This window comes from Pogona vitticeps, chromosome 4 (genome assembly GCF_051106095.1).
Source record: "Pogona vitticeps strain Pit_001003342236 chromosome 4, PviZW2.1, whole genome shotgun sequence".
Lineage (NCBI taxonomy): Eukaryota > Metazoa > Chordata > Lepidosauria > Squamata > Agamidae > Pogona > Pogona vitticeps.
In genome coordinates this window covers 87,486,166-87,514,036 of record NC_135786.1, presented here as the reverse complement: position 1 = coordinate 87,514,036, position 27,871 = coordinate 87,486,166, and the positions used below count along the sequence as shown (strand labels likewise).

General features: G+C 40.4%; 1 protein-coding gene across 5 annotated transcripts; it reads left to right on the top strand.

Moving 5' to 3' along the window:
- The first annotated feature begins 1,924 nt into the window (after window positions 1-1,924).
- On the top strand, window positions 1,925-27,169 carry MCOLN2 (mucolipin TRP cation channel 2). 5 transcript variants are annotated; one of them, XM_078392195.1, is made up of 14 exons: window positions 1,925-2,320; window positions 6,336-6,498; window positions 9,626-9,799; window positions 11,493-11,646; window positions 12,423-12,495; window positions 12,580-12,676; window positions 13,428-13,527; window positions 15,117-15,229; window positions 16,277-16,426; window positions 16,567-16,668; window positions 16,760-16,882; window positions 18,493-18,699; window positions 19,727-19,842; window positions 20,402-21,111. In XM_078392195.1, exons 1-14 carry the CDS (start codon window positions 2,196-2,198, stop codon window positions 20,445-20,447), a joined length of 1,743 nt encoding a protein of 580 aa, XP_078248321.1. In that variant the 5' UTR covers window positions 1,925-2,195; the 3' UTR covers window positions 20,448-21,111. The 5 variants fall into 5 exon arrangements, with proteins under 5 accessions (XP_078248321.1, XP_020650714.3, XP_078248320.1 ...); XM_020795055.3 differs by lacking the exon at window positions 20,402-21,111 and adding an exon at window positions 21,119-27,169 and having other exon boundaries at window positions 1,926-2,320; window positions 12,408-12,495; XM_078392194.1 differs by having other exon boundaries at window positions 1,926-2,320; window positions 12,408-12,495.
- Window positions 27,170-27,871: the final 702 nt, after the last annotated feature.

The following is a 27,871-nucleotide window of genomic DNA, read 5'->3' as shown; positions in this document are numbered from 1 at the left end:
GTGAGCAAGATTGGGCTCATGGACTTTTTTACATCTGCCAAAACAGCCCCTGTAGCTGCTTCTGATCACTGCCACCAAACTGGAATGAGCTGTTGTTATAGCAGTGTTTTGGAGGTCCAGAAAATCTCCCACAGCCCCTGTAGCTCTGTAATGTAAGAAGATGTTTGGGTAAGCTCCTGAATCACTGAGAGGGACAGCCGCTTTCACTGGCAACTGCGGTGTGGTTTTCAATGGTCTAAGAGAAACACAACACAGCCAGCGACCCCCAATATTGGAAAATGCCCACCACCGTTCCAGACAAATCCAGCCACAGGACCTCTTTGGCAAGAGGGCTTCAAACCCAACCAGTGTTGGCAATCTTCCAACTTTAGGTTACCCCCCCCCTTCCTATTCTGTGGCTCCCAACGTCTGCCCCAGGATGAAGGGAATCCCTAGGGATCTCCAGAACCTGGAGGAAGGGGCTCTAGGAAGCTTTTTATTGCCCCAAAATGCCTATGGCATGGCTACAGCCAATTACATCACCATCACTGTGCAGTGCAGCTCTACCAACAAGATTTCAGCCAACATCCTATTGAGCTTATTAGATGCCACCGCCGGGTAAGTAGGATCAGGAGGACTGCAGCCTAAAACCCATTTCTTTGAGAAGGAATGGGCTGTTAAAATATGTTGCTGAACTTTGACTTTTTTTTTTTTTTTTTTTGCAACTGAAGCCTGCAGACCTACACACAGGTAGGAATATTCAAAAGCACTGTTGGAGCAAAATCTGTGTAGGCATGTCTATAGTCTAACACTACACTTCCTGTAAGTGTCAATCACATGTCCCTGGGATGCCCAACAGCAGAGCACAAAGGTAAATAACCTTCTCCTGCTGTTGTAGACCCAGTGGGCCTTACCTTTACTGCTACACTTACATGTACAGTGTGTGCCAAATATGCATATTTACTTGGGTGTGTTTGACCAAACTCATTGGGGCTCATATACTCAACATGTAGGACACAGGGTAACAACTGTGACCCTCTTAAAGTGTGTTTGTTTTGGCTATAGCTCCCATCGCCCCTTGCCACACAGCAAATGTTGGGAGGGGGGGTTATGGGAGTTGTCATTCCAAAATATCTGGAGAACATCTGCCTCCCTGATCATCTGGGTGGATCCAAGGCCTTGATAGCTCATACTGAATCAGAGAGCTGGCCAAAAATATTTTAATGGCTGAGGCAAGCCAGTAAATTCCCTCACCCTGAAGCTCAAGTGCACAGGATCCAGATTAGGGCCTTTCCTCCTCCCCCCCCCCCCCCCGCCTCCCTAGGAAAGTACAGTACTGTAATGAGTAAAATAGGAACTTGCCATGCAGCCACCCTTTGCCACCTCCACCACTTGAGCCCACTGCTTAAGGAAGGGCAAGTGAGGGGATCATTTGGCTCTCTCCAGCGACGGCCTGGCCTCATCATAGGCATCCTTCAGTCTCGAGAGACTATGGTAACATGCTCTATATAGAGAAGTATCCTCTCCAGAGCATGAAGCCTGGGTCAAGTAATATGGAGGATAGGCTGTTACCCAAGCAGCAAATCCCCCTTTTCCCCAGGGAGGCTGAGCTGAGGCTGAAGACCAGGTTTGCCTGCATGGACATTGTGCTGAGGAGTTTGTTTTTGCTGGGATTTCTTTTGTCTCCCCCCCCACCCCGCCTGCATGGCCTAGGCCTGGTTTACAAGTTGCGCAGTCCCCCCATATGGGCCATGCCGAGTGAGGCTGAGGGAAGCACCTGCGGGGCCAAAGGTACCCTCGGCCTAACCTAACCGTACGGCCCGGTTAAAACTAAAGTGCTCTTGCACGGCCCGGAAGGACAGAGAAACCCACACACCTACACCCCCCACCCCCCTGCTCTTGTCGCAAATGCTCTCTGCGCAGCGCTTTTAAAAGTCACGCGCCGCGCCTCCTTGCGCGCAGCTGGAGAGATGAGAACAGCGGCGCGCGCCGGTCGCGGACTTGGCGCTTGGGATTTCGCACCCGCGGAGGCAGCTACGACTCCGGGAGGCACCTCAGGAGGGCCGCCCGCTGCTGCTGGTGGTGGCGGCGGTTTCCATTCGCAAAGAGAGGCGCCTGCTCGGGCGCCCGGTTCAGTTCCAACGCTGAAGTTCCGCGTGACGGCAGCGGCCGCGTCCGGGCTTTAGCTCGGCTTCCTTCGGCGGCTCTCCCTCTCCATGTGTCCCGCGCCTCTCACGGAGTTCGTCGCCCCGGGCAGAGCTGGAGTTGGCGGCAGGAAGCCTCGGCGGCCCTCCGTCATGTCCCTCCGGGACTTGGGCAAGGGAAGGACGCTGGTGACCAGGTGAGGTGGAGGGGAAGCGGCGGGGTTTTTCCAGAAGCCTGCTTAACATTCCTCTTTTCACATGCGCTGTGAGGCTGGCTGCACTCTTTAACACCCACCGACGCGAAGAGAAGCTCCTTCAGGACAAGGGGGATTTACTTCACGAGTAGCACGTGCAGGGTGGTGCTGTGAAGGCAAAATTCCGCGGCTGAGTATTTTGAAGCTCAAGATTCCCGACGCGGGATTGGGATCAAATCCATTCTCTCCTGTGCAAAAAAACACCCCTTTATCAACATTTGAAGGCCACTTTAGAAAAGTTATTAGGGGGAGAAGAAGAAGAAGAAGAAGAAAAATTTTAACTAAGCTATTCTGTTTCGTTATGTCTAACAAAACCAAACAAAAATGTGAAAAGATTTGTGACAGCTTTCAGACAAGGGGATTTATTTCAGTATGAGCTTTTGTGGGTAAAAGATATATACAGAATGATGGAATCCAAAGTAAAAGAATTTTATAAGTAATAGAATTGCAAGTGTATAAAGAAAGTCTGAAGGCAACATTAATTACTAAAGTATTATCAGTGTAGCATATTTTAGCAGAAATGTAGATAGTTCAGATCCACAACCAAAAAGCAGATGAGGAAAGTGATGCTTTTTTGTGGTTCATCATAACAGGTGTGTCAAATTTTGCCTTTTCTGTAGCAGATCCCCTTTTTGTGTGTGTGGTGTCTAGTTTCCTTTTACAGCTGGCTCTAAACTGGGTTAAATACAGAAAAGCATTAATGTCTGTAACAGTTTCACTCAGAGTTACTCCTAGTAGGATTCTCCCAAGTAGAACGTGCAATCAGATCCTAAGTTGACATAGAAATGACTGTATGTAACTGTGCTCAAATATATTGTGTGAAAGCTTGCACTACTCAAAAGCATCATTAAATCTTCCTTTTAGGAAAGCAAACAAAAATGTATTTCTGCCTCATCTAATGATGCATACAGTCAAGACTGTGTTCTGCTAAGGAAAAGCTTGGTTCCTCTTAGGTCCAAGCACCTGGATACTGTACAATATAATTCACATTTACTCAGATGTGAATCCTACTGGATTGGTAGGGGGAACTTGGGGTTTATTACTAAGTAAGAATTTGGCTACAGTAGCAGCAAGGAGCAAGCTAATATGGGCTGCATGGGAATGATTCACACAGAAGTGGCTCCTGCCACTATTGTGAAGTGGCTTAATAAGCAAGCCGCTTCCTCTGCTTGGCAGTGGCCAAGGGAAGTGAAATATATTCATATGTGGGCAGTTTCTTCACTGGCCCTTTAAGGCAAAACAAAGTGTCTATATTTTTTTCTAACTGATGTAACATATCAGCAATAGCCTACATAAAGTCAGGGAAAATAATTAATTTGCCAATATCGTGAAGTGGCTTGCTTATTAAGGCACTTCACAATACTGTATTGGCAAATGTAAAGAGGAAGGCTTGCTTTGGAACAGTTCCAGTAATCAAATGTGCTGAAACTGATCCAAACCAGAGCAAACCTACCTACACCAGAAAAGCAGAAGCCCCTTGGTTGGGTCCAGAAAGATGTGGAACACTTTGGGGGCGGGCTAGTGCGTGCTCTAGCAAAGATGTTTTTGATCACTTTCTTTGAGAATGTACCAGTTTATCCCTGTAGCACTCCAAACAGTGGGTTAAACAGCCCATGTAGTCAGCCTCCAAGATTATAGGTTTTCAATCTCAGAATTTTACTTTCAAGTCAGTGTTTCAGCTATTGGGCATATTGTTGCAGTTAGAACCTTTTGCTAGTAAAATGAGGAGGAGGAGGATGTGCTATCAAGTTGATTCCAATTTATGGTGACCCATTCCAAAGTTTTCTAGGTATAAGGTAGTCAGAAGTGATTTAGCATTTTTCTTTTTGGGTGCGGAAACATTCTACAACTGTGAGGCTTGCCCAAAGCTGTACTGGCTGACGTTTCTCCTGGGAAACATGACAGAGTATTAAACACCCAACATCTGGCTCCATCCATAGTCAAGTACCCAATCCACTGAGCTATCGACCACACCGGCATTTATAGAACATTTTAAAATATTCACATCTGAAGTGTTCTGAAAGAAATAAACATGCTGGAACATCCAGGGGGTTGGATATACAGTGGGGTCTTGACTTGAGAACTTAATCCGTATTGGAAGGCGGTTCTCAAGTCAAATCTGCATTTCCCATAGGAATGCATTGAAAATCATTTGATCCGTATCTGCTCTTTTCCGTCCATAGAAACTAATGGGAAGCTGCTAGAGGGGGATATTTTGTTTCTTTTTTTCTTAGGTCAAGAAAGGTTCAGAGAAGGCAGGGAAAATACAGTCCAGGCAGTACAGTACCAGGCAGTCCGAAGACTGTCTCCCAATCCACTCTCTAAACGCTGGGAGGAGTGAGGAAGCAGACAGGCACCCTTTTCACTGGCCAACAGTTAACTGAAAGTTCACATTTTGCACTTTCCCTGCCTCCCACGTGGGTTTTTCCAGTTCTTAACTCAAATCTAAGTCAAGTCAGTATTTTCCTATGAGAGCGGTTCTTAAGTCAAAATGTTCTTAACTCAAGCCGTTCTTAAGTCAAGACCTCACTGTAGGCCAGATATGTGAAAGGATCAGTCAGATGATGAACTGCCACAAATGCAGCATGCACACACTGCAAGAAAACAATACAATTTCTAATGTTTGCACATTCGCCCGCACAAGATATCTTATGATCTCCACTGTAATTGTAGGAACAGTGCTGTAGATCTGGATTTGTACCACAGGCCACCAGATAGCCATTGTGGATGCATTTGTCAGCTTGACATTTTGGCTCAGAGAATGTCTCTGAATCTAGATGACATGAAAGTCACAGCATAAGGAATATGCAGGAAGCCATAAATGTTCGAAACAAGAATCCCAAAATTCTTCCACTCAAAGTGTGCAACTGCTTTGTGAATACAGACTGTGTGTGGAGCCTGACTACTGTTAACTCCAGCCCAGCCTACCATATAGACCTTATTGCTGCCATGACACACAGCTCAGCACTCTGCTTTGCATTAGGCAGAATTGCACTGAGTGCTCTTTAGAACTGGAAGACACAATTTGCTCTTAACACTGTGGAGTACAGTCAGTCTTTCAGTGCAGTATTTTTAGCCACGAGATAGGTGGCAACGCTTAAGATTTGTTTGGCTAATCCACAGCCGCAGAGACCTTTGACTTTAGTCATTCATTCAACGGAGGGATGTTTTATTGCTGTTCTGTTTGCACAGCATTACGAGGCCAAATATAGCAAAATGTTTGTCGGAAAGGAGAGAAAGTGTAGTGTCAGTTGGTAAGTTCAGATGCTGACATGCTGGAGGACTGCTGTGAGAACCCTTCCTACCAATTCGTTAGGACTAAGCTCTGCATGACAGAACTGTAAGTAGAACAAAATCTGTTGGCTTGCCTCCTTCTTTGCTGAACTGCTCTGGGGATGACCAATTTAGAATTCTCAGTGAAGGAATAGAAGTGTGTAACTTCTCAGTGTGTACAGAAGTGTGTAACGTCTCAGACAATGACTTGGGATTTCTGCAGTGGTAGAGTAGGCAGACAGAAATCTTGAAGGATGGGGGAAGAGGTTAAGCATTCCCCCTCCCCCCCCCCCCCGTATGTAATGTGTGGGTTGAATAGTAGCCTTTGCCTGCACTGAGGTTGCTGCTTAGAAGTCTGAAATGACCTTCAGGTTCTTCTTTCAGACAAATCTAGGTTTCTAAAGACTCTTGCTAACCACAGATTCACTGGCTCCATGTTAATGTTTTCTAACTTATTTGGAACAAAGCCATTTTTTAAAATGTCAGGCAAGGTCCATAAACAGGTGGTTGTTGTGTAATGACGGAAATCTTCCTTTTGTTATAAAAGGGCAACAGTTTAGTTGCATTCTCTTTAATCTTATTCTTATAATTCTGAATGAAAGCAGGATGTGAGCATTTATAGAGGCACACACAAAATATATTAAGGTATGTTGCATTTAGAATATCAGCCTGTTGTCTTTGGCAGAAGTGTGATGTCTCAACCGGATTCGGACTTTAAGGAAGAGCAATCTCTGAAAGAGGATTTAAAGTTTTACTTCATGAATCCATGTGAAAAATACCGAGCTCGACGTCAAATACCATGGAAACTGGGGATCCAGATTTTGAAGATAGTTATGGTTACTACTCAGGTAACTCTTTAAAAAACATATGGAATTATATGTTCATCTACATGAATATGCATGGCAACAGTTTTCTGTGATGTCAGGCTGGGGTTTCCTTCCAACTGTTTAAAGTTCCAGTAACTTTAAAATGTAAACTAAGGAGTGGACACTGGAAATTGTTGGCAGAAACATTTGTTGCCCCACTGTTAAGTTGCATTGTTGTATTTGAGCAGCTGATCTGTAGATTCCTTTGCCCTTCTTATAACTTTTTTCTTCAAAAGTTTCCGGACTAGCCTATGTAACCCAATGACTGAGTTCTTTTACCCACATGGGGTCTGTAGCCTGAAAGCGTGGGTTCTCAATCTATGCCCTCTCTCCTTGGCAAGTGAGGTCAGAAGACCTTTGGAAGTGTAGTTCAGACTCGCTGTTAACTGGTCTGATTCTTGCTTTCACAAGGATTCCAGTGTATGCTCTTAGTTTTTTTGCAAGGGAAAGAGGGCGAGTGGAAAGGAGTGCACACCATTTTACCAGCTGCCAACATTTCTTGAAGGAAAGCAAAGCATGCTATGAGCCTGCTGCAACACTGGAGTTACCTGAAATAGATGAAAATAAGCAGTGGCCTAATCCAGCCTGTAGGCCAAAGGTTCCCTACCCGTATGCTAGTTAATGCTGGATCTGACCCAAGACCAATGTATTCTCACATTTGCTGAATTTGCTCACCTACAACCTATGGGAAGTCCAGAGCAGGACATAAGTCCAGTTAACACCCTCACATTTGTGTGCCTTTGCAATGGAATTGAGAGGCATGTTGATACTGGCAGTAGTGTATAGGCATAATGACTGGAAATTACTGATACCCATGACAGCCTTTAAAGCTGATGAACATTCCAGCATCCTTTGATAGTAAATTGGTTTAACTATATACAGTACTTCCTGAAGAAGTACTCTTCTATCTGCTCTTATTCATGGTATATTTCTTATACTGTACTGTTTGAAAGTTCTTGTGTGACATAATCTTGATGATCTAGCAAAGAGTCTGAAAGTCTCCAGCTTTTCATGCTTCTTGCAGTCTAAAGAGCATAAGACTACTCAGGTAGAAAGAGCTGTATTCAGATCACCTTCACAGGCCGTAAATTCAAGAGGTGATCCTGGGCAAAATGTGATCGGCCTAACTTCTCTTACTTGACTGTTAGGATACATGTGGAACATATCCCCACCTTCTCTTCACTCCTTTTTCAGTTATCCCTTGAAGTTTTATTTACAGCTGTTGGGAGTTTCCAGGAGAAATCTGATATGAGTATGTTCTACAGGGAAAAAATCCAACTGTTACAAAACTCAGATACTTCAGAAATCTGTACAAAATATGCATGTTAAATTGAAAATGTCCCGTGGTTGAAATAACTGGTTAAACAGAAGTCCACCTATGAATGTGTGATATTTTATTCTTACAGAGGAACAGTGTCTTAGTTAGTATTCTGTATTGTACTGATGTGTTTCAATAACAATGTAAAATACTTCCCTTTTTTTTGCCCGCATGACGGATTGCAGAAGAGTCTTAGGTAAGTATGATAAACTGACTTCATGCTGGATTTTGTTTTTTCCCTCTGAAGTAATTGCATACCTTCTAGGATGTTTTCTTTAACCGCCACCTCATCAATTCCCCTCACCTTGGCTTTGTGCAATATAAAGCCAATTAAAAGCAAACAAATCAAATACTGACAGTGGAGTGAATTGATGCCATGCCTTAGCACAAGATGGCACTTATCATTTAGGCATTTTGGAGGAGGCAGCTCTACTCTGCCAGACTTGGAAATTATACAGCCAGCTGATTCATTCTTGAATGTAGGTGGGAAAGGTTTAAGAGTTATTGCAATTACTTCAAAATAACAGTATTTGAAGTAAAGTATCAAAGCAGCCTATTTTGAGATCTTGTGTTTATTTTATAGCTTGCTACTGTCACAGGAATTGTGGAGGAATCTTCAGAGTAGAAATAGAGAAGAGACTAATTGGAACTACTGTGTATAAAGATGAACAAATACATAGAGACTAGTCTGAATCAGTTTTGAATTTTTTAAAATCTTAAATTCAGAAAAGTGCAAATATCAAAATATTATGGTACTTCAGTTTGGGAAGTACGGATTAGATACTGAGTACAGTTTTCTTCAGTCCATTAGTATTGCAAAGTGAAGTCATTCCCAGTTGATCAAACTTGGGGCTGCAAAATGTGTAACTCCCCAGATGTTGCCGGACTGCCTCTTTTATCAGCTATAGCTGACAATGTGAGAAACAAGGAATCACAATACAGCAATATGTGGTAGGACACAAGTTGCCCATATCAAGTGTGCATGTTGTCTGATCTTATGCAGAGCAGAAAAGGAACAATCGAGATGTCTGCATTTTCATATGTTCCCCATAACACAGGAACTTTTTGTTTGTTTTTTATTAGTCTCTTCCCTTTGTTGGTTGTTGGTTGAATTCCAATTCAGGAAGAATCTTGTGAGTTGTGCATTCGCAAGAATGCAATGGGTGATGCTTTATTGTGATGGTCTCTTGGGCTTTAAATGCCCACCTATTTCCAATCACAGAAGATTCGAGATAAGAGCAGAAGAAACTTATGGGCCAAATGGGGAATACTTGCAGGGGACAGAGACATTGATAAAGGTGACTTCTTTCATTAAGTGCTTGGTTTATATTTATATACTATAGAAAGAATATTGAAGGTGCACTGTCACATCTTGAGCTCTTCTCTTTTTCAGTTTTAATTAGGAGAAAGTTGACCAAGGCTCTTGTAATCCTTGCCCGTTGATAAGGTAGACGTTGTCTAGAGGGGTGGGGTAAAAATCAAATAAATAAATAAATAAATAAATAAATAAATAAATAAATAAATAAATAAATAAATAAATAAATAAATAAATAAATAAATAAATAAATAAATAAATAAATAAATAAATAAATAAATAAATAAAATAAAGGTTGTTCAGAAAAGTGCTGATTGGGATTCAAGCACCAATATTGATGGGGAGAGGCTAAATTAAGCAGACCAGACTCTCACTTCCCACTTGCTTGTCATCATCTGAACGGCCTATTCTCACATCCAGTGTATAATGGATGAAACAATTTAACCTCATTTTGTCTCCTTTTCTTTTTTGGAAAGCTTATCCTTTTTGGTCTGAGTAATCAGTTGGTGGTTTCTTTCAAAGAGGAGAATACTGTAGCTTTCAAGCACCTGTTCCTGAAAAACTACTCTGGTGTTGATGAAGACGACTATAGCCGTAGCGTGTACACACAGCAAGATGTTTACGATAGTATCTTTTTTGCAATTAATCAGGTCAGTGATATTTACTTAAGGCAGGGGTGGGTGATCTCAGTGGGACCAAGTGCCATTTTCTAGATTTGTCAGCTACCTAAGGGCAGCATTTCCAGGGCATGAAGTGTGGCCAAATAGGCTAATTTTCATATTGTTGTTTAATTTTTTTTATTTTAAATGCAGCCAATTACTAGAGTGTACATGAGAGGTTAGCTTTAATCTCTATCTCCGGCTTGGGGGACCTTGGCTTGCTTCTCAAAACATGGCAGCATTGCTGCCCATATTCCTTAGAAGCCACAAGAGGATTTTTTGAGCAAAAAAGGCATCCCCCCATTTAAAAAAACTGGGGGCATGTTAGATGCAAAAGTGATGGGGGGGCAGATAAGGTACCTTCATATAGGGTGCAAGAGAGCAGTCACAAACATCTTCCCAGAAAAGGGAAAAGCTAGCAATGCTTGCTCAGTGTACTGCTTCTCCTTGATATGCTAACATGTCATTGTGTAAGCAGAAATTCTGGATTTTGCCATTCATAGGGCATGTCTTCCTGCTAATTTAATATGACACCTGTCATTCAAAAGCAGGGCCTTTTCAAGGTTCCATCTGACAAATGGACTGGCTTAACTTTCAGTCATTAATATTTCATGAGCTCTAGCAAGGCAGCAGGAGCAACACTAGCACTACTGTAGCTGTCTTCCTGTTAAAAGTGAGTAGGCAAAACATGGCCCTTCAGACATTCCCTTTCTCTGAAAATAAGTGTTGCTTAAACTCAAGCTTATACAATGGTGCCTCACTTAACGATGTTAATTTGTTCCAGCGAAATCGCTGTAGAGCGAAAACGTCGTAAAGCGAAAATAAAAAACCCATTGAAACGCATTAAACCCGGGTTAACGCATCCAGTGGGCTAAAAACTCACAGTCCAGCAAAGATCTTCCATATGGCGGCCATTTTCGGTGCCTGTATAGCGAGGAATCTGTCCCTAAGCACAGTGGGGAGCCATTTTGAGCACCCGGCAGCCATTTTGAAAACCCAACGATCAGCTGTTTTGATCGTCGCAATGTGAAGAATCGGTTCCCAAAGCAGGGAACCGATCTTCGCAAAGCGAAAAAAAAAAACATTTAAAACATCGTTTTGAAGCGGATTCATTGTAATGCAGGGTAATCGTTAAGTGGGGTGTGACTGTAAATGGGATTTGTTTCCCAATGAGTGTGTACCAAGCTGAAGAGGGCTTGCCTGTCAGCATAGCAGTTTCTGATTCCTTTACCATTAACAAGAGTTGAAATGGTGTTCTTTAAAGCTAATTCAGGCAGTTGTTTTTTTTAAAAAACATCTTGGAGTCTTATGTTTACACTGCTGTATAGAGACTAGCATGAACCACCAAACTGGCAGCTTGTGCCATTTCATTTCTTGACACTTCCTAGCTCCACCTCCTCCGGCAAGCACCCCCTCAAAGGCAACACCCGGCTGAGAAATGAACCAACAGTTCATGCTCATCTCTGCTGCTGTACTTTAGATGTGGTATTATCCAAGTTGTGCCTGCAGAAAAATGTATCTCTCTCCCTTCAATTTCAGACTGGTTTTTTACAGGTGACACAGTTAAAATGAAGTGGTATATTTAACTTCTTTTAACAAGGGATCCAGTGTGCCTTTGCCCTTATAGAGATTGTGCTGTTAAAAAAGCGGTCTTGTTCTGTGTGTGTGTTTGCTTTGCAACTAGTACCGGCAGCTGAAGAATATATCACTGGGCACGCTTGGTTATGAGCAAGATGAAGAAGACTTGGCAGGCTTACAGATATGCAAGCAACAATACAGGAAAGGCACGATGCTTCCATCTAACGATACATTGCACATAGACAGTACTATTGAAACAGGTACTACTGGAACAGAACATTTTTACATTAGCACCCTTGTCAAGACACAGCTGCCTCTTGCAGTCCAGCTGTGAACCCATACAGATGGCCATCCTATTTCTGGTATGTAATAAAGTTATAACCAAATGCTGCAAATTCTTTACTTTGAGATAGTTTGGCTGTATGTGCAGGCCCTGTGTCAGCAGCCAAACAGAAATATAATTGTTCCCTAGACATGTCCTATTTGTGTTGTATCTTTGCTTAGCTAATAGAGATAGGCACTAAGAGTTTGGCATTTGTTTCCCCTGATTTTGGCCGCATGCCTTACAGAAGGGTGGAAGTCTTCAGTTATTCATAGTTTCCTGAATTAGGAAGCTGTGGTCACTAGCTTTTCAGCAGGGCAGGATCTTAAATTGAAGTTTGAATTTGGTTTGAGATCTGACTTGTCCCAAAGCTGGGCCAAAGAGGAAAGTGTAATAGATAGCAGTTGGGCCAAGAAAGGGATTGCATGCAGCGCGTGCACACTTGTTTGTTAAAATATGGATGGTTGCCTGGTTTTTGAAATGGATGCTCCCAAGTTCCTTGTAGGTCCTAGCATCCTGTATAACGCAGAGTTCTTGCGTGGATGCAGAGAAGGCTTGTTTATATATAACAGTCTTATAATCAGAATATCCATCTCTTTATTCATGATCATGGTCCTTCATGGATTCAGAAATAGGATATGGTGCAACTGGGGATAAGCTTTTGTGTATTTTGTTGTCTCTTTGCCTGACCCCTTGAAGAATGCATTCACCTAGATCCCCAGGAACTGGCTGCTAAGGAAACAAGTGACTTGAAGAATTCATCGTTTTTCCACCTTGAGTTTTATAGGTAAAGTGAGCGGGTTTGGAGGCAATGCTTTTGTTTAGTCTTCTAGGAGAAAATATATGGTAATGCCTTTTTTTAACTCTCCAGGCTCATACAGGTTGAAATTTCTTTTAAACTAAAAGGCATCGATCTACAAACCATTCATGACCGTGAACTGCCTGACTGTTATGAATTTGAGAATACTGTAAGTGCCATTCTACATTCCACACATAGAAAACACAACCTTTTTCTGTTAAGCAAGTTCTTGTTCTTCAATCAAATTTACTGTAATTAGCTGTGGAGTGATATAACAATCCATACAACACTCTATCTTTTGCCCATCAAGAAACTAGCAAGTTTGGCACAAGTATGATAGCCCAGTATCAAATTTCTTTGTAAGGTTTTTTTTTTTCAGTTTGAGATTGCGAAGCTAGTTTAACTTGTTGGGGTTCATACTTCAAGTAGCTTCCCTTCATGCAGCATCATGTAACTATTAGCCTCTCCATTTTGTAAGAATGGGTGTTCCTGGACTTTAGTGGTCACTGGTAAAGGAAATATATTTTATTAGTGTGACAGTCAGATGCTGTCTGCCATTTTATCTCCATCTGTAGAAACATCCAAAGCCTACTTCCCCCAGTGGGGAACTCTTTCAGCGGTGGGATAGCTGAACGATTGTCTGCAGGAGGTTCAGAATAACCATTTATAGATGAAGAAGTATGTTGAACATGGAAAAGTTCTGTTTGGCAACAACAGCTCCCTGAATTGCCCAACTCATATGATGAAATGAAACAGAACAAAGCCCCTCTTTGAAATATCTGGTTTTGGAGGGGAAAAACTTTTCAGTGACTACATACTTAAGTGCATAGATACTGAAGGTGTGCAACTAGTTTCTTGTGTTATCTGTGTATATGCTATATGTTGTCTAAAATCATTCAAACATTGTATTTCTTCACCAGATTACTTTTAACAACAGAGCCCATAGTGGTAAAATGAAAATATTTTTTGATACTGATGCTGACATTCAAGAGTGTAAAGATTGGAATATATCTGGATCCAGTAAGTTTTGTTTATATGTGAATGAAAAGTAGATGCATATTCAAAGAGGAGGACCTTGTCTGTGACTGTTTTAACTCCTGACACATAAACAGCTGTGCTTCAATAACAGAAACAGAAGGAACAGACATTAGGAAGAGCAACAGACAAAAACCTGTTTCAGAATGTTTTAGTCTACCTGGCCACTCTATTTTAGGAAGAAAAAAACCCAGTACATAAGTAGACTTAAAGGAGAAACAGCTGAGATAAGGTATATATGGATGCTGAAGATCCCCTTAAAAGGCTGAATATCAATCATGGGTTCCTAAGTCATTAGAAAATAATGGTTCACCAATTCCTATGCTTTACCAGTTGTGTTAACTATGCTGTTGTTACTTTGTAGACTGATAATTGATATTATTCACAGCTTGATAGCCTATTTTGTTACTCATGAACCATTGTCATTTTGTCTGTTACCTGTATCCCCACCTCGTCATGGGACCATGTATAAATAAGATAGTCACTCTAATGTCCAAGGAAGTGGACTTGATCCATGAAAGCTTACATTAAAATGTAGTGTTTAGTCTTTAAGGTGCCATACTGTTTTTGTCTCTCACTTTTTGTTCTTGCATTTCCTTTTTTGGTCTGATGTGCTTATTCCACTCTGAGTTCTGAGAGGAAAGATTAGAGCAGAAGATGTGGTAAAACCCTCATTAAAATATTGCCATGGCTTGACACTTGTATGGAAAGCTGCTGTGAAATTTTTTTTTTATCACGGGTCATCTGGTAATTTTCACTTACTGACACTTAGGATGAATGCAAAGACCATATAAAGCCAAAATCACTATTATGGTAATGGCTTTATTACCACCACCATCCAAAACTGTGTGCTTGCTTTTGGGATTCTTTCATCTGGCAAGGCATTGCAAATGTTGCCCACTGGTAGTGGAGGGATTCAAGGAGATGAGAGAGATCAGACAAGCAAAAAAAAAAAAAAAAAAAAAAAAAAAAAAAAAAAAAAGATGGGTTGGTGAAGTCTCAGTTTCTGCCTTATTTGAACTCTGATGGAAGGGAAGAATCTGCAGGAACTCTGTGATACAACTGCTGCTTTGAGACATATGTCCTGTAGTTCATTGAAATGTTATATTGCAAGTTAACAGCCTGACAGAATATGTCAAGTTTTTATGAAATAGTGACTTCTCCAATGTAAGTAAAAACTAATTTCATCTTACTTTTACTGAGGCTGAGAATTAAAAAGTGAGGAAACTGTGAATTGGATGTGGTATACAAATACATGTGAAATGTATAATGGGAATACTGTAACTTTATTCATTGAAATAGGGGCTGAAGCTTTTGCTTTCATATGGGACACTTTGGCCTGTGATGTATGCCCTCTTCACGTACAACATCCTTGATTAAGTAAATGCCTTTTCAAAGAATTGGTATACATAGGAGTATGTGTATACTCTTGTATATCTTAGTGCTTGAGTCTTTAAAAATGTATTGAAAGAAACAGGATTAGAATAAAAAGTGTATTCTGTTCCATATTGCGAGTTGCTTGTGTGTATTAACTAGACCTTTATTCTTTACTTATTCCTGTTTCCTGTAAACAGTTCAAAAGAACACACAATACATCTTGGTTTTTGATGGGTTCGTCATTGTGACCTGCTTTGCTTCTCTTATTCTCTGCACACGATCCATTATTCTTGCTCTAAAACTGCAAAAAGTGAGTATGTCTTAGCCATCTTGATGAATGGATGCTTCCTTTTTTAGTTGCCCAAAATGGAGGGACTGGGAGGAAGTCTGCAGGAAAATTCAAAAAAGAACTGTTGCCATTTTTACTTGCCCACTTACCATATTTTCCATGTATAAGACCTCCCCCCTTTTCTAACCCAAAATTTCTTTGATTCCTGCTTTCTCCCTCCACTTTCTTGGGAAGAAAGTGCTTTCCCCCTCCACTTTATTTGCAGACATCTGCTTTCCTTCTCAACTTTTTGCAAAGCGGAGGGGGAAAGCTTTCTTGCAAAGAAAGTGGAGGGGGAAAGCACTTTTCTCGCAAGAAAGAGGAGATGGAAGTGCTTTCTCCCTCCACTTTCTTTGCAAAAAGCTGCTTTCCCCCTTGCAAAAAGTGGAGGGGAAAAGCACTTTCCTCTCAAGAAAATGGATGGGGAAAGAAGGAATTACTTCCCCCCTCCACTTTTTTGCAAGGAAAGTGCTTTCCCCCTCTACTTTCTTTGCAAAAAGTAGAGGGGGAAAGCAGGGATCAAAGCACTTTGATCCCGCCCCTCCTTACTACTGTGTATAAAATGACCCTCAATTTTCCTCTAATTATTTTAGGGAAAAGTGTTGTTTTATACAAGGAACAATATAGTAATTAGTGCTGGTTGCACTGCTGATGACTTCAGATTCATCTCTGAAGGTAGTTAATGTGCATCTTAATTTTCTTATAATAAACAGTTGCAAAAAGTCATCACAGTTCTTTAAAAGGTACAGCTGGTTCCCAGAACTGCAACCTGTAATCAGGCACAATGTTTACTCTGATAGGACTGTGTGTCTACTTAATTGGTCATAAGGATCATTTGGATCTGACACATTATAAGAGGTGTTAGAATGAAGCTTAGTTTCCAATAGGATCCTGTCCATTTTATATTCCCTGTCTACATGTTCTAGAAAAGTATTTGTGATTATTTCTTGTTGGATTTGTTATTCTGTATGTAATGAACCAAAAAAGCAGAACTTTCCTAACAATTCCCCTTTTTGATGTTTGAAACAGAGATTTGTGAATTTCTTCCTGGAGAAATATAAGCGCCACGTGTGCAGTGCAGACCGCCTAGAATTCATAAATGGGTGGTATGTCCTGGTGATTATTAGCGATATGATGACTATCATTGGGTCCATAATGAAAATGGAAATAAAAGCCAAGGTGAGCCTTAAAGTCTTTTAATAATTTGGTCCTGTTTTGGTGTGGAGATCCAAAATGGCCAAATCTCATTTGTGATCTCAAGAGGAATCTCTTAACTTGTAAATCTGTTCGAGTTGTTTAACATTTCTCCTCTCTTCTAGAATCTTACGAGCTATGATGTTTGCAGCATTTTCCTTGGTACATCTACTCTGTTTGTTTGGGCAGGAGTCATTCGGTATTTGGGATACTTCCAGACTTACAACGTAAGCTCTAGAGTCAGATACTCAGAATTCAGTGGTGTGGCCTTTTTTTCTTGGGAATGACATATCTGTTTCCCTTCCTCTCCTATCCTAGGTGCTAATTTTAACAATGCAAGCATCCTTGCCCAAAGTTCTAAGGTTCTGTTGCTGTGCTGGAATGATATATCTTGGCTATACTTTCTGTGGCTGGATTGTTATAGGACCATATCATGAAAAGGTATGTAGAGCCAGGGGGCAAGGTTTACCTACTTTATTGTGAACTGAGTTTGTTATTATATTAGGATATAATATAAAAAGGGCATAGTATGTAAATTGTAATTTAGAGGCAGATGAATGTGTGAGGATGTCCTCTATCTGTCTCATTGCTCCCACAGCATTTCATTAGATGCTTGATGTTGCACTCAGAATCCAATATACATATATCTGAAGGAAAAATAACTTTGAATGTTTGTTTTGGTTTTGTTAAGCATCTTTCTTTGCTGACTTAACGATGTGATCATCACCTTTGCTTGTGATTCAGGTGGAAAATTAATCTCATAGATAATTTTGGCCCACAAGGGGGCAGCATTACACCATACTAGTCAGTGAAATCTAAGCACAGCTTCTTCACTCACTTGAGGTACTAGAAATTTAATAGACCAGTTCTTACAGTTGGTCCTTCTTATCTTCTTCTGTTCAGAATGCCTCAAAGTGTAGTCTAAATGTGAACCTATTAAAACCGTGGGCAGTGCTAACACGCTGGTACAGTGGTGCCTCGCTTAATGACGATAATCCATTCCAGGAAAATCACCGTTAAGCGAAAACATCGTAAAACGAAATAAAAAACCCTATTGAAACACATTGAAACCCGTTCAATGCATTCCAGTGGGGTAAAAACTCACCGTCCAGCGAAGATCCTCCATACGGCGTCCATTTTTGCTGCCTTTATAGCGAGGAATCTGTCCCTAAACACAGCGGGGAGCCATTTTAAGCACCCGGTGGCCATTTTGAAAACCTGACGATCACCTGTTTTTGATTGCCGTAAAGCGAAAATCGGTTCCCGAAGCAGGGAACCGATCATCGCTAAGCGAAATTCCCCCATTTAGACCGTCGTTTTGTGATCACAATTCCATTCAATCCAAATGTTATAAGCAGGGACCTAAAGAATTCCACTGAGCAAGGGAAAACTCTGGGAGAGTGTATATGTACACATGCATGCAAAACTTTCCTTGTTTCGATTAAGATTGCAACTGTTTGTGCATTGTAAGAGGCACTTTCAAACAGTCCTTTGGCAACTAACCTCTCTCAGGAAACAGCTATGTGTGGGTACTATGCTTTCTTCTCTCTTTTTAAAAAATTCTTTTACACAAACACTCTCTCTCTCTCCCTCTCTCTCTCTCTCTCTCTCTAAAATACAAAAATACCCAAAAATACAAAACTAGCAAATAAAAAACTTAGTATAACCTGGCCAACAAGAATTTTTAGAAATGGGGGCATTGCATTACCCTGAAGCCAGATTCAGGCACTATAAATACAGCACCATGAATATCTTTAGAGGAAAATACCTGTCCTCTCCCCCATGGCATTCTTCACTGTTTCAATGCCAAGTCTGAAGAGGAAGTATTCCTTGTCCATGTGTAGGTTCCACACAGGAGTAAGAACGCTGGAAAATCTGGGTTTTTGTTTGCATATGGAGCCAATGTGTGAACAAGACCCTTTAGGCCCAGTGTTGAAACTGAAGAATGCAGCAACAGAAGAGATAGGGCTCTTCTTGATTCAGGGCCACTTGATTCTTCCACTGTGTCATGGTAATTGTTGTTGATGTCTGTTGTGTTCCATGTTTTCTAGTTTGAGGATCTGAACACAGTCGCAGAGTGTTTGTTTTCTTTGGTCAATGGCGATGACATGTTTGCTACATTTGCTCAGATCCAGCAGAAAAGTACATTAGTGTGGCTCTTCAGTCGATTGTACCTGTATTCCTTCATTAGCCTCTTCATATATATGATCCTCAGCCTTTTTATTGCACTGATTACAGATGCTTATGACACCATAAAGGTAAACATGCTGTGTTCTGTGTCCATTTTCATTAAGAATACTAAACCATCAATAGGGTTCAAGAAAATTCTTTGTTGTGAACTGTAGTTCACATTAAAATGTTTCAAAATTCTTGGGGCTTAAAATGGGTTTTGAAAATTAAAATAAAGGTTTTGAAAATTGATTCTACTGAATTTGTTTTAATTAGTTATGGTGCTTCTTGCCTGGGTTGCCTCTTTTCTGTGACTGATATTGAATCTTTCCATATTTGTAGCTAGGTGGTTTTAACTATTGTTTTGTTTGTGTTTGTTTCTGTTTTTGAATCAAGATTTTCAGCCTTTATTGTTTTCTGATATAGGTGCATATTCTCAGTCAGTTCTTTGACACATGATGTTTTTTTCCTGCACAGACGATAAGTTTCAAATCTTCAAAGTTTTATGGTCCAAGTAATGCATAATAACTTTTCTAAGGCAGAGCCTGAGAAGTTAACATTAAAAAAATGATGAGTATAATGACATTTGCTCAAGCTAGCTATCTATGCAGTGGTAGGGTTATTTGACTGAGCGTCAAAGCATGAAGTTGTGCACTAAGGTGGAGGGAAGGATCCTGTGGACAGTCCTATTTGGGTCATAAAAATATATGAAGATTTCCAAATTTGGGAGATTCTGGTCGCTTCTGTGCTCTGATGATTCTTTAGGTAGAGCTCATGTTTTATTGAAGTAGTTTAATAATGAAACTCCAGGAGGGAACAAGCTAAGCCACAATAATATGTTCATGGTATTTGTTAAACAAGCATAAGAATATTTGCGCTTTATAATGAAGAGGAGGAGAGAATATTATTGTCATTCCCAGCAGTATAGTGTAAAACATCACCCAGCATACGATTCAAGTACTCAGTATACTTGAAACTTGCAGACCCTACAAATATGACATTTTGGTCTTACCCCTCCATTGTATAGAGGCTGGGAAGACTGTAGGCAACAGGGACTGGCTTAACCGGAAAAGAACACTTTCCTAAATAGACTGCTTCCCAAAACTCCTCTTTCAGAAATATCAGCAGATTGGATCCCCAGTTACTGATCTTCATGAATTCCTAAAAGAATGCAGCAGTGAAGAATACTGCAGTGGACCAGAGCGGTCCTTAAGTTTCTGTTGCTGCAGGAGGTTGGTATGCTGTTTTGTTGTTTCTGTCCAGTCTGTAGGTCTCCTAGAGAGCTTATACAGTAATGTTGGTTGTTTAGGGAGTCTGTGATGAGGAACAAACAGGAACATTTATAGAACTTCTGTCAGATACAGGCTTGTTTGTTTTCTGTTGATGTACTTACCATCAGGAAATGACTTTTGGAAATGACTAATGACTAGTAATTTTTTTTCAGGCTTGGAGTCTGCTAGTGGATACACTTAACTTATATACAAAGTATAATTTGTTCCACACTTAATGGAGCAAATATCTTCGCTTACTAACATCTTGAAATCTTTGCTTGCTGAAACCACCCAGAGCGACGATTTAGCCAGAAGAGTGATCTAGTGTAAAAAACAAATAAATTGTGAAGGGAAAATTAAGTTAAATATATACATGATAAGAATGTAAATGAAAAAGATCAACCCCTCCCCCTGCACATTAATTATACTTCAAGGACACATTATGAAGATGCTTGAATTTCTGCTCCATCAATGTAGTTCTATAGTTTTCCCTTCACAATTTATTTGTTTTTTACACTAGATCACTCTTCTGGCTGAATCGTCGCTCTCGTGGTAGAGTGTCCTGAAGAAGCAATATCTCCCAAGCAAGTTCCCATTCCCTCTGTGTGAACTGAAAAAACCTTAAAGTTTGAAGCTATTGTTTACTAGTTTCTATTGCTACTTTTCCATTTCAGTGTCTTTAAGTGCAGTAGTGGCTAGCTGACACTGAGCATGTATGTGGTAGTCTAGAACTGAAAGTTAGAATTGACAAGCTTATCTAGGAAATACATCTTGCCCAGTGCTAAATCAACCTCATCATTACTTCTGGCTGAGATTATTCTAGAAGTACTAGATTATAACCTGACTGGAGACAGTTTATGGCTCTTCCTATGGTGCTATAGCAGTCTCTATAAAAACAATAATAAAAATCTCCAGAAGCATCCCAGTGTGTTGTGGAAGTAACCTGGAACATGATGTGAGACAGCTTCCTTCCTTTCCTGTATTGTATTTTTTTAGACTTAGGATAATATTTGTGAGATGTAGAGAGAATCGGAGCAGCAGTGCAGGTGTATGGAGGGATACCAAAGTAGGAGCAATGCTTTTATATGATTAGGGTTTTGGGAGTAGTTGAAAACTTAAGAGACCAGCTGCCATCAAGTTTAAAGCTTCAGCCAGGCTTCTCATAACACCCACTAGCCTGCTTATACTGTATTCTATTGCTGGTTTGAAATGGCAATTTTTCCCCTCTTTTCTGCAGACAGAAAAGCGATGATAACTTGATACTTATTAATTGAAGAAAAGTTGTGTTGGTCTATATTGAGGCCAGAAAGACTTCTGGGCAAAGCTGACCCTCTGAATCGCAGTGGAGCATGCCACAGAAGTATATCTTCTCTACAGATTTATAGCCAGGCTATACATTTTCTTGAAAAAAAGAGAAGTTGTGATGTTTTTCTACCATCTGCAACGGGCAGCTCGTAAACTGAACATTGCATTTACATTGTATGAAGAAATGATGGCCATGTTGCAGTAACTGATATCAAATGAACTCCTGGGTGTTAAGTTTCTCTTGGTCATTGCTCAGTAATATACTGCTTTCTATGTATTTTTATATTAAAATATTTAAATGAAACATGCTTCTTGAACACACAATGTTGCAATTTATGCAATAGGAAATTATAGTCTTTTTGTTTGTTTTAAGGTCATATTCTGAATTTAAGAGTATAATGGGCATTCCCTGTAAATATGACATACTTGTTAAATGTACGGAAATTCAGCACTTCATGTACTTGCTTGCCTTTTTTGTTCATTGTTTTTTTGTTCATTAAGTTGACTTAAACCTGTCTGGATATTTAAGCTTCACTTGATTGTATATGCACACTTTTCTAAAAAAACAAACAAGTTTTCAAATGGTGTGGGGGATTTTCTTTATGTGTCTTGGGTATAGGTTTTCTCCTATTACCCCTTAAATCAGATTAAGGCTCCAGCAGCCTGTGCATATCTGAATTTAGTGGAAATTTTAATAGGCTCGAATAAATATGCATGGGATTAGCAAACACACCTGTACCAAGTGCACTACTATCTGATAATGTCACATGATTTTATCTTGAAAAAGGACACTGTGTCTAGTTTCTTCCTCAGTTTATGGCATTTTTGTTTATTTTTAAAAATCTATATGCTCTTAGAAAACTAGCCACACAAGATGTAAACTAAACCAGTTCTGAAAAGCAGTAATTGGGAAATGGTTACTCTAATTTTTAAGCCAGTTTGAAAGCGTCCACTCCTGCAGACCCAAATGACAGCTTTGTGTAGCTAGGAAACAAAGCCAAGAATAATGGGGTATATTGAAGCTTGTCTCCATTGGCTGCCATGTTGGGGAAAGAAGTAATGCACTCTAGAAAAAACACTGATGGAGGGTAATGCCACCTCTAGGACCCTTGGGGTAATTTTGTCTTACATACCAGCTATCTCCCAGAATTGATCTTTTTTCTTTTCTTTCTGGGATTCCAGCCTCATAAGCTCCTCACTAACTTCCACTTGCAACTTACACTTAGGAGTTTTCAAAGGAGACTGGGAGTGTTTAAGAAGTGGTAGTGATACATTGGTAGGTGAGGAATCCAGCGAGTAGGTAGAATAGGAGAAAAGGTGGGGGAGCCAAAATTTTTCTCTAGCTGAAATTCTTATGGAAGTACTATGGACCTCCTCTGTTGATATACCAGTGGCAAAAATAGGCGAAGTACCCAGTCAAGGCAAATGGACTAGTTTCACAATAATTTAAGAGACTGTATGTTAAGACACTGACTCTTGATTCTTCAGCCTAGTGCCTTAAAGAATTTGAGAAAATTTAAGTTTTGCAGCACCTCTTGCAAGCTGGTGACAAATGTCTTTTAAAACTGAGTTTTAAAACTGAGTTTTAAAAAACATTTGATATGGCATAAAGGTAAAAGTTCCCCTTGATGATTTTTGTTCAGTCGTGTTCGACTCTAGGGGGCGGTGCTCATCCCCGTTTCCAAGCCATAGAGCCAGCATTTTGTCTGAAGACAATCTTCCATGGTCACATGGCCAGTGCGACTTAGACACGGAAGGCTGTTACCTTCCCACCGAGGTGGTCCCTATTTATCTACTTGCATCTGTATGCTTTTGAACCGCTAGGTTGGCGGGATATGGTTGATATGGCATAGGGTGTGTTATTCAAGCTAAATTCTACTAGAAGAGATTCTTAAGTAGCTCTTCAGAGTCTAGTAGCAAATTTGTCCACTATAAATTGGGAAGATGTCATTTATTGACCTTTAATTTCAACCCAGTCTTCACCAAATTTGAAGGGATTGTAGAGGAGAGTCAGTAGAAGCTTCTCTGTGGTTTTAGTGCCTGGAGGGAGCTTCCCTTTGTGACCCTATTTGTGGGTGTATAATGGACATCTGAAATCCAATCTTCACCAGACTTGGAGAGATTGTAGAGGAGAGTCACATGAAGTTTTCCCTGTGATTTTAGTGTCCCTAGGTTCTGGGGGGTGGGGGTGGGATTTTATAGCTAAACAAATTGGTTAATCAAAAATTGCTAAACATTTGTTGATACTTGTTGCGGGCATTAATTCATATGAATATGAATCAATGAATTAGCAGTTTTTTTGAATGTATTTAGTGATTTGCTTTTTTAATTCATGCCCATCTCTAATTTCAAAACTTGCAGTTTTGTAATAAATCCCATAATCTGATGTTTTGGTACAAAGCTGGGCAACCTTGAGGTACTTTGATTATGCTGTGATATGGCTAAATTTGTGGCTGAGTTGATGAATATTGTGAATTCATTTAGGGGTCCCCATGCCTTTTTTTAATCATTCAAATCCTGGAGAAAACAACTTTTTCTGTTCTGATTTTCTATTTGTTCAGTTTTTGTGTTGAAAAGGTTATGTCCTTGCCTGATGCTTTACAAAATAAAAACACAAATCATCCATGTGAAATGAGGAGCACTAGCTTAAAAACTGTTCGCCTGGAACACAAGATACCAAGGGCTACAACCTCATGCTTGCTGTAGCACCTGCCTTTGTGTCAACAGTTAACATCCAGTAAGCCTGCACAGGAATCCTCTGTAAATCAACTGATATGAATAGTGGTTGGCTAACAGCAGCACTAGAGAACACACTCCTGTAACATCCCTACACATTTCTAAGCAGTTTTCAGAATTCCATAACTATCATGGCTGCCAACCAGAGAAGTCTAAGAATTTTAGCCATTTGAGACCTAATGCACAATTCATGCATAAAATTGCAGTGCATTGTTTTTCAAGTGAGTTATGATAATTATCTCCTTTATACCTGTTTAAATCAGGGAGTTTGTATGCCTAGTGGCAGCTGATCTTCCAAACTGCCATTCTTAATTGACAAAAAAGCAGATGGAGGAATTTAGATTTGCTCTGTTTGGCAAACTGTTCTGGTTTGTTTTGATATTTCATAAATTAGCATTCTCCTCTCAATGTAAATATTTCCCAGTGGTTTCCAGACTTGGGTCCCCAGATGATCTTGGACTAGAACTCCCAGAAATCCTGACCAGCACAACTAGTGGTGAAGGCTTCTGGGAGATTTAGTCCAAGAACATCTGGAGACCCAAGGTTGAGAACCACTGGTTTATACATAGGATAATGGCTGTGCATATACTGTTGAAAAATGTGTGAATCTGTGTGTGTATGTGTGTGTGTGTGAGTGAGTGAGTGAGTGTGTGTGTGTGTGTGTGTGAGAGAGAGAGAGAGCAAATGGGGTGACTTAGATAAGATACAGGCAGTAGTAATTTTGTCCCATACTCTCTAACTTACTGTAATCGTTACATTCTGTTTGTTAGAAGCTAAATGAAATATAATACATTGATCCCAATGCAGGAAGAAAATACTATCAATTCTGACATTAGAGATGTTTTCTCCCTGTTGGTTTCCAGTTACTGAAATGAGTTGCAATTCAACTATGAATCATCTTCAGAGGTTAGGGGAATGGAAGCAGTCAATTTTAATTGACATGATGGAAAGTATTGAGCACTCAATAGTACTAAAAAGAAAATATATAATTCTAAGTGAAGCATTATGTGCAATTAACACTACTAAGTGAGGAGACGGAACAGCTGTACACTCTGCAAATCAGCTTTTCCAAAGCACACTGGTTCACCTCAACAGCACTGGAAACTAATGGAAAACTTAGGGTTTGAGAAGAAACCTCAATGTGAAGCAACTTCAGTAAATTATTTCCTCTTCTTTTTGAAATATACTTTTTAAATGAAGCAAAACTGAGCATCAAAGGCTGTAGAAATTAGAAATTGGATTTTGCCATGTAAATATAGAGAAGAGGTGCCAAAATGATCGTACTTTTTAAATATTAGCCTGCAATCTGACCATCACATTTAACTAAGAAACACTTAAACTTTTTTACACCATGCAAATGTAAATTTAATATAATTCAGCTTTTTCAGACATCCCAAGTTCTCATTTTATTTCAGAGCTAAATGACTGGCTGCTGAAGCTTAATCTGAGATACCTGACATCAGTTTGAGGAGTGAGAGCAACAAAGGAACTAGCCTGTTAGGTGCAAGTACATTTTTATCCTAGAGAATCCCAAGAGAAGGCTTGATAATGTGGATGAAGAAAAGAGAGAAGGAGAAATATTCTGTTCCTGCAAACAGGGGTGACATCTTATTGTGAACATGTACATGTTCTGTTTAGAAGGTGTTCCATCCCCTCTCTCTCCTTTCCTGCCTACAAGGAGAACAAATCTATCCATTCTAAAGGAAATCAACCCTGAGTGCTCACTGGAAGGACAGATCCTGAAGCTGAGGCTCCAGTATTTTGGCCATCTCATGAGAAGAGAAGACTCCCTGGAAAAGACCCTGACGCTGGGAAAGTGTGAGGGCAAGAGGAGAAGGGATGGCAGAGGATGAGATGGTTGGACAGTGTAATCGAAGCTACCAACATGAATTTGACCCAACTCCAGGAGGCAGTGGAAGACAGAAGGGCCTGGCATGCTCTGGTCCATGGGGTCACGAAGAATCGGACACGACTTAACGACTAAACAACAAACAACACGCATACCCCATACACTTACATTCCTCATTGCATGTATACTGAATTCAGAGGCTGGCACCCAACAATCCAACATCTTTTCTGACAATTCAGAGGAACAAGCCGGTTTTAGGCTGGGAAGATCCACCATAGACCAGGGTCTTATCTCACACCACCTGGCATCTAAATACTCTGCCCCTAAAGGTGGTGCTCTATATGCAGCCTTCATATGTAGATTTCAAATCTGCTTTTGACCTCATACCAAGGGAACGGCTGTGGTCTAAATTTGAGTCCACAAGTATCGATAAACGGCTTCTCCTGTTGATGTGGCAACTTCATGAAAATACGCATTTGTGGGTTCTTTGTAACTCCACGGGGATCTTTTCCAACCAAGTCCCTGTGCTAGGCCAAGATCCTGATGTTAGGAAAGTGTGAAGGCAAGAGGAGAAGGTGACAACAGAGGATGAGATGGTTGGACAGTGTCATTGAAGCGATCAACATGAATTTGACCCAACTCTGGGAGGTAGTGGAAGACAGGAGGGCCTGGCGTGCTCTGGACCATGGGGTCACCAAGAGTTGGACACGACTAAATGACTAAACAACAAAAACAACATAATAATAATGAAATAGCAGCCTCTATTTCAACCAACAGCCTACTCTAGAGAAGGGGTGGGGAACCAGAGGTGACCTACTGTTCCTGTCATCCCTAATCATCGACCATTTTAGTAGGGGTTGATGGGAAGTATGGTCTAGCAACCTCCAGGGAGCCATTTCCCACTTCTGCTCTAGGGATTCCTGATAAAGTCAACATGCCACTTCAAACTACAGACATGCAAGTTTAGCTAAATGCAACTTACTTGGATATATAATCTTAAAAGATACACACTTTCTCTTGATGGCAATCATTGCAGTGGGCACAGATGTACAGCAGGCCTTCACATTCTCACTTTGTGCAGAGCTCACACACACCGTTATATATTTAGGGGAAAGTGTAGGTGTACAGAAAAAATAGCAATTTGGAAGACATTCCTCCATTACAGTTTTGCCTGTGATCTAGTTCTAGACAAAGGCACTTATTGACCTCAGTTTGGGAGACACAACCCAACCGCAAATGTACTTAAGTGTTAGTAGGGCTTAAATCGAAATGTCCTGAGTGTGTATGTGTGTACAGTTTCCACTTTATTGATGGAGCATACTTGCATGCCACCCTCCCTTGCCGGACTGGGGGAATGTTTTTTTTCAAGATGTGCTATAAATTCATAAGGTAAGCCTATTGTGGTGTTCTGATGTTGTGATTTTGGTAATTAAATAAGCCAGCCTTACTCTTCATATTGAAAATTTATAATCTGTCATCATATAGTTTGGGATGCAGCTGTAGCTTCTGCAGTAAGTTTTTCCACTTGACCCAAATCTTTATATGTGCAGATTTCTCATACTGCTACCCTCTGTTTTTCCATTTTCTCCAAAAGCTTTTTTGCTGGATTGACTATAGAAAGAAAATGATAAATGACCAGGGTTAGCCTAATGACAGAGAAAAGACTTATCTTGAGGAACAAGATTTTAACCATAAGAGTTCATTACCCAAACCTCCAGAGTTAGGAATTCTAGTTTCTTTGTTCAGATGATTCATTATTGATCACACATGGTATAGCTGATCATTTCTCTTGCATATTTGTAAAGACCACAGAAAACTATAGCATTCTATTTCATTTACTGTCTAGGAAAACTTCAAGAATAGCCAGTTTCTCCAGAACGGATAACATTCATTCCCTTAGCTTTACTGTCAATGCTTATGATCTTGTCAAATTGTAGCCTTCTATAGTATGTTTCTCAGGTTGTCATGCCATCCTTTATCAATGGAAAGAGCTTATGGATTTCTTCAATTAATCATTTTAATTTTTTTTCTTTGTTTCCTTTTTTGGTAAAACAGTTTCTGTTTCTCAGTTTATGGTTTTTATGCTGTTGCTTTCCGTTC

What these genes read in the sequence shown, in the direction of transcription:
- MCOLN2 (XM_078392194.1), top strand. Translation starts at nt 2,196, where the DNA reads ATGTGTCCCGCGCCTCTCACGGAGTTCGTCGCCCCGGGCAGAGCTGGA. An exon ending in GGAAGGACGCTGGTGACCAG is followed by an intron (nt 2,321 to 6,335) that starts GTGAGGTGGAGG and finishes TGTCTTTGGCAG; the next exon opens with AAGTGTGATGTCTCAACCGG. An exon ending in TAGTTATGGTTACTACTCAG is followed by an intron (nt 6,499 to 9,625) that starts GTAACTCTTTAA and finishes TTTTTTGGAAAG; the next exon opens with CTTATCCTTTTTGGTCTGAG.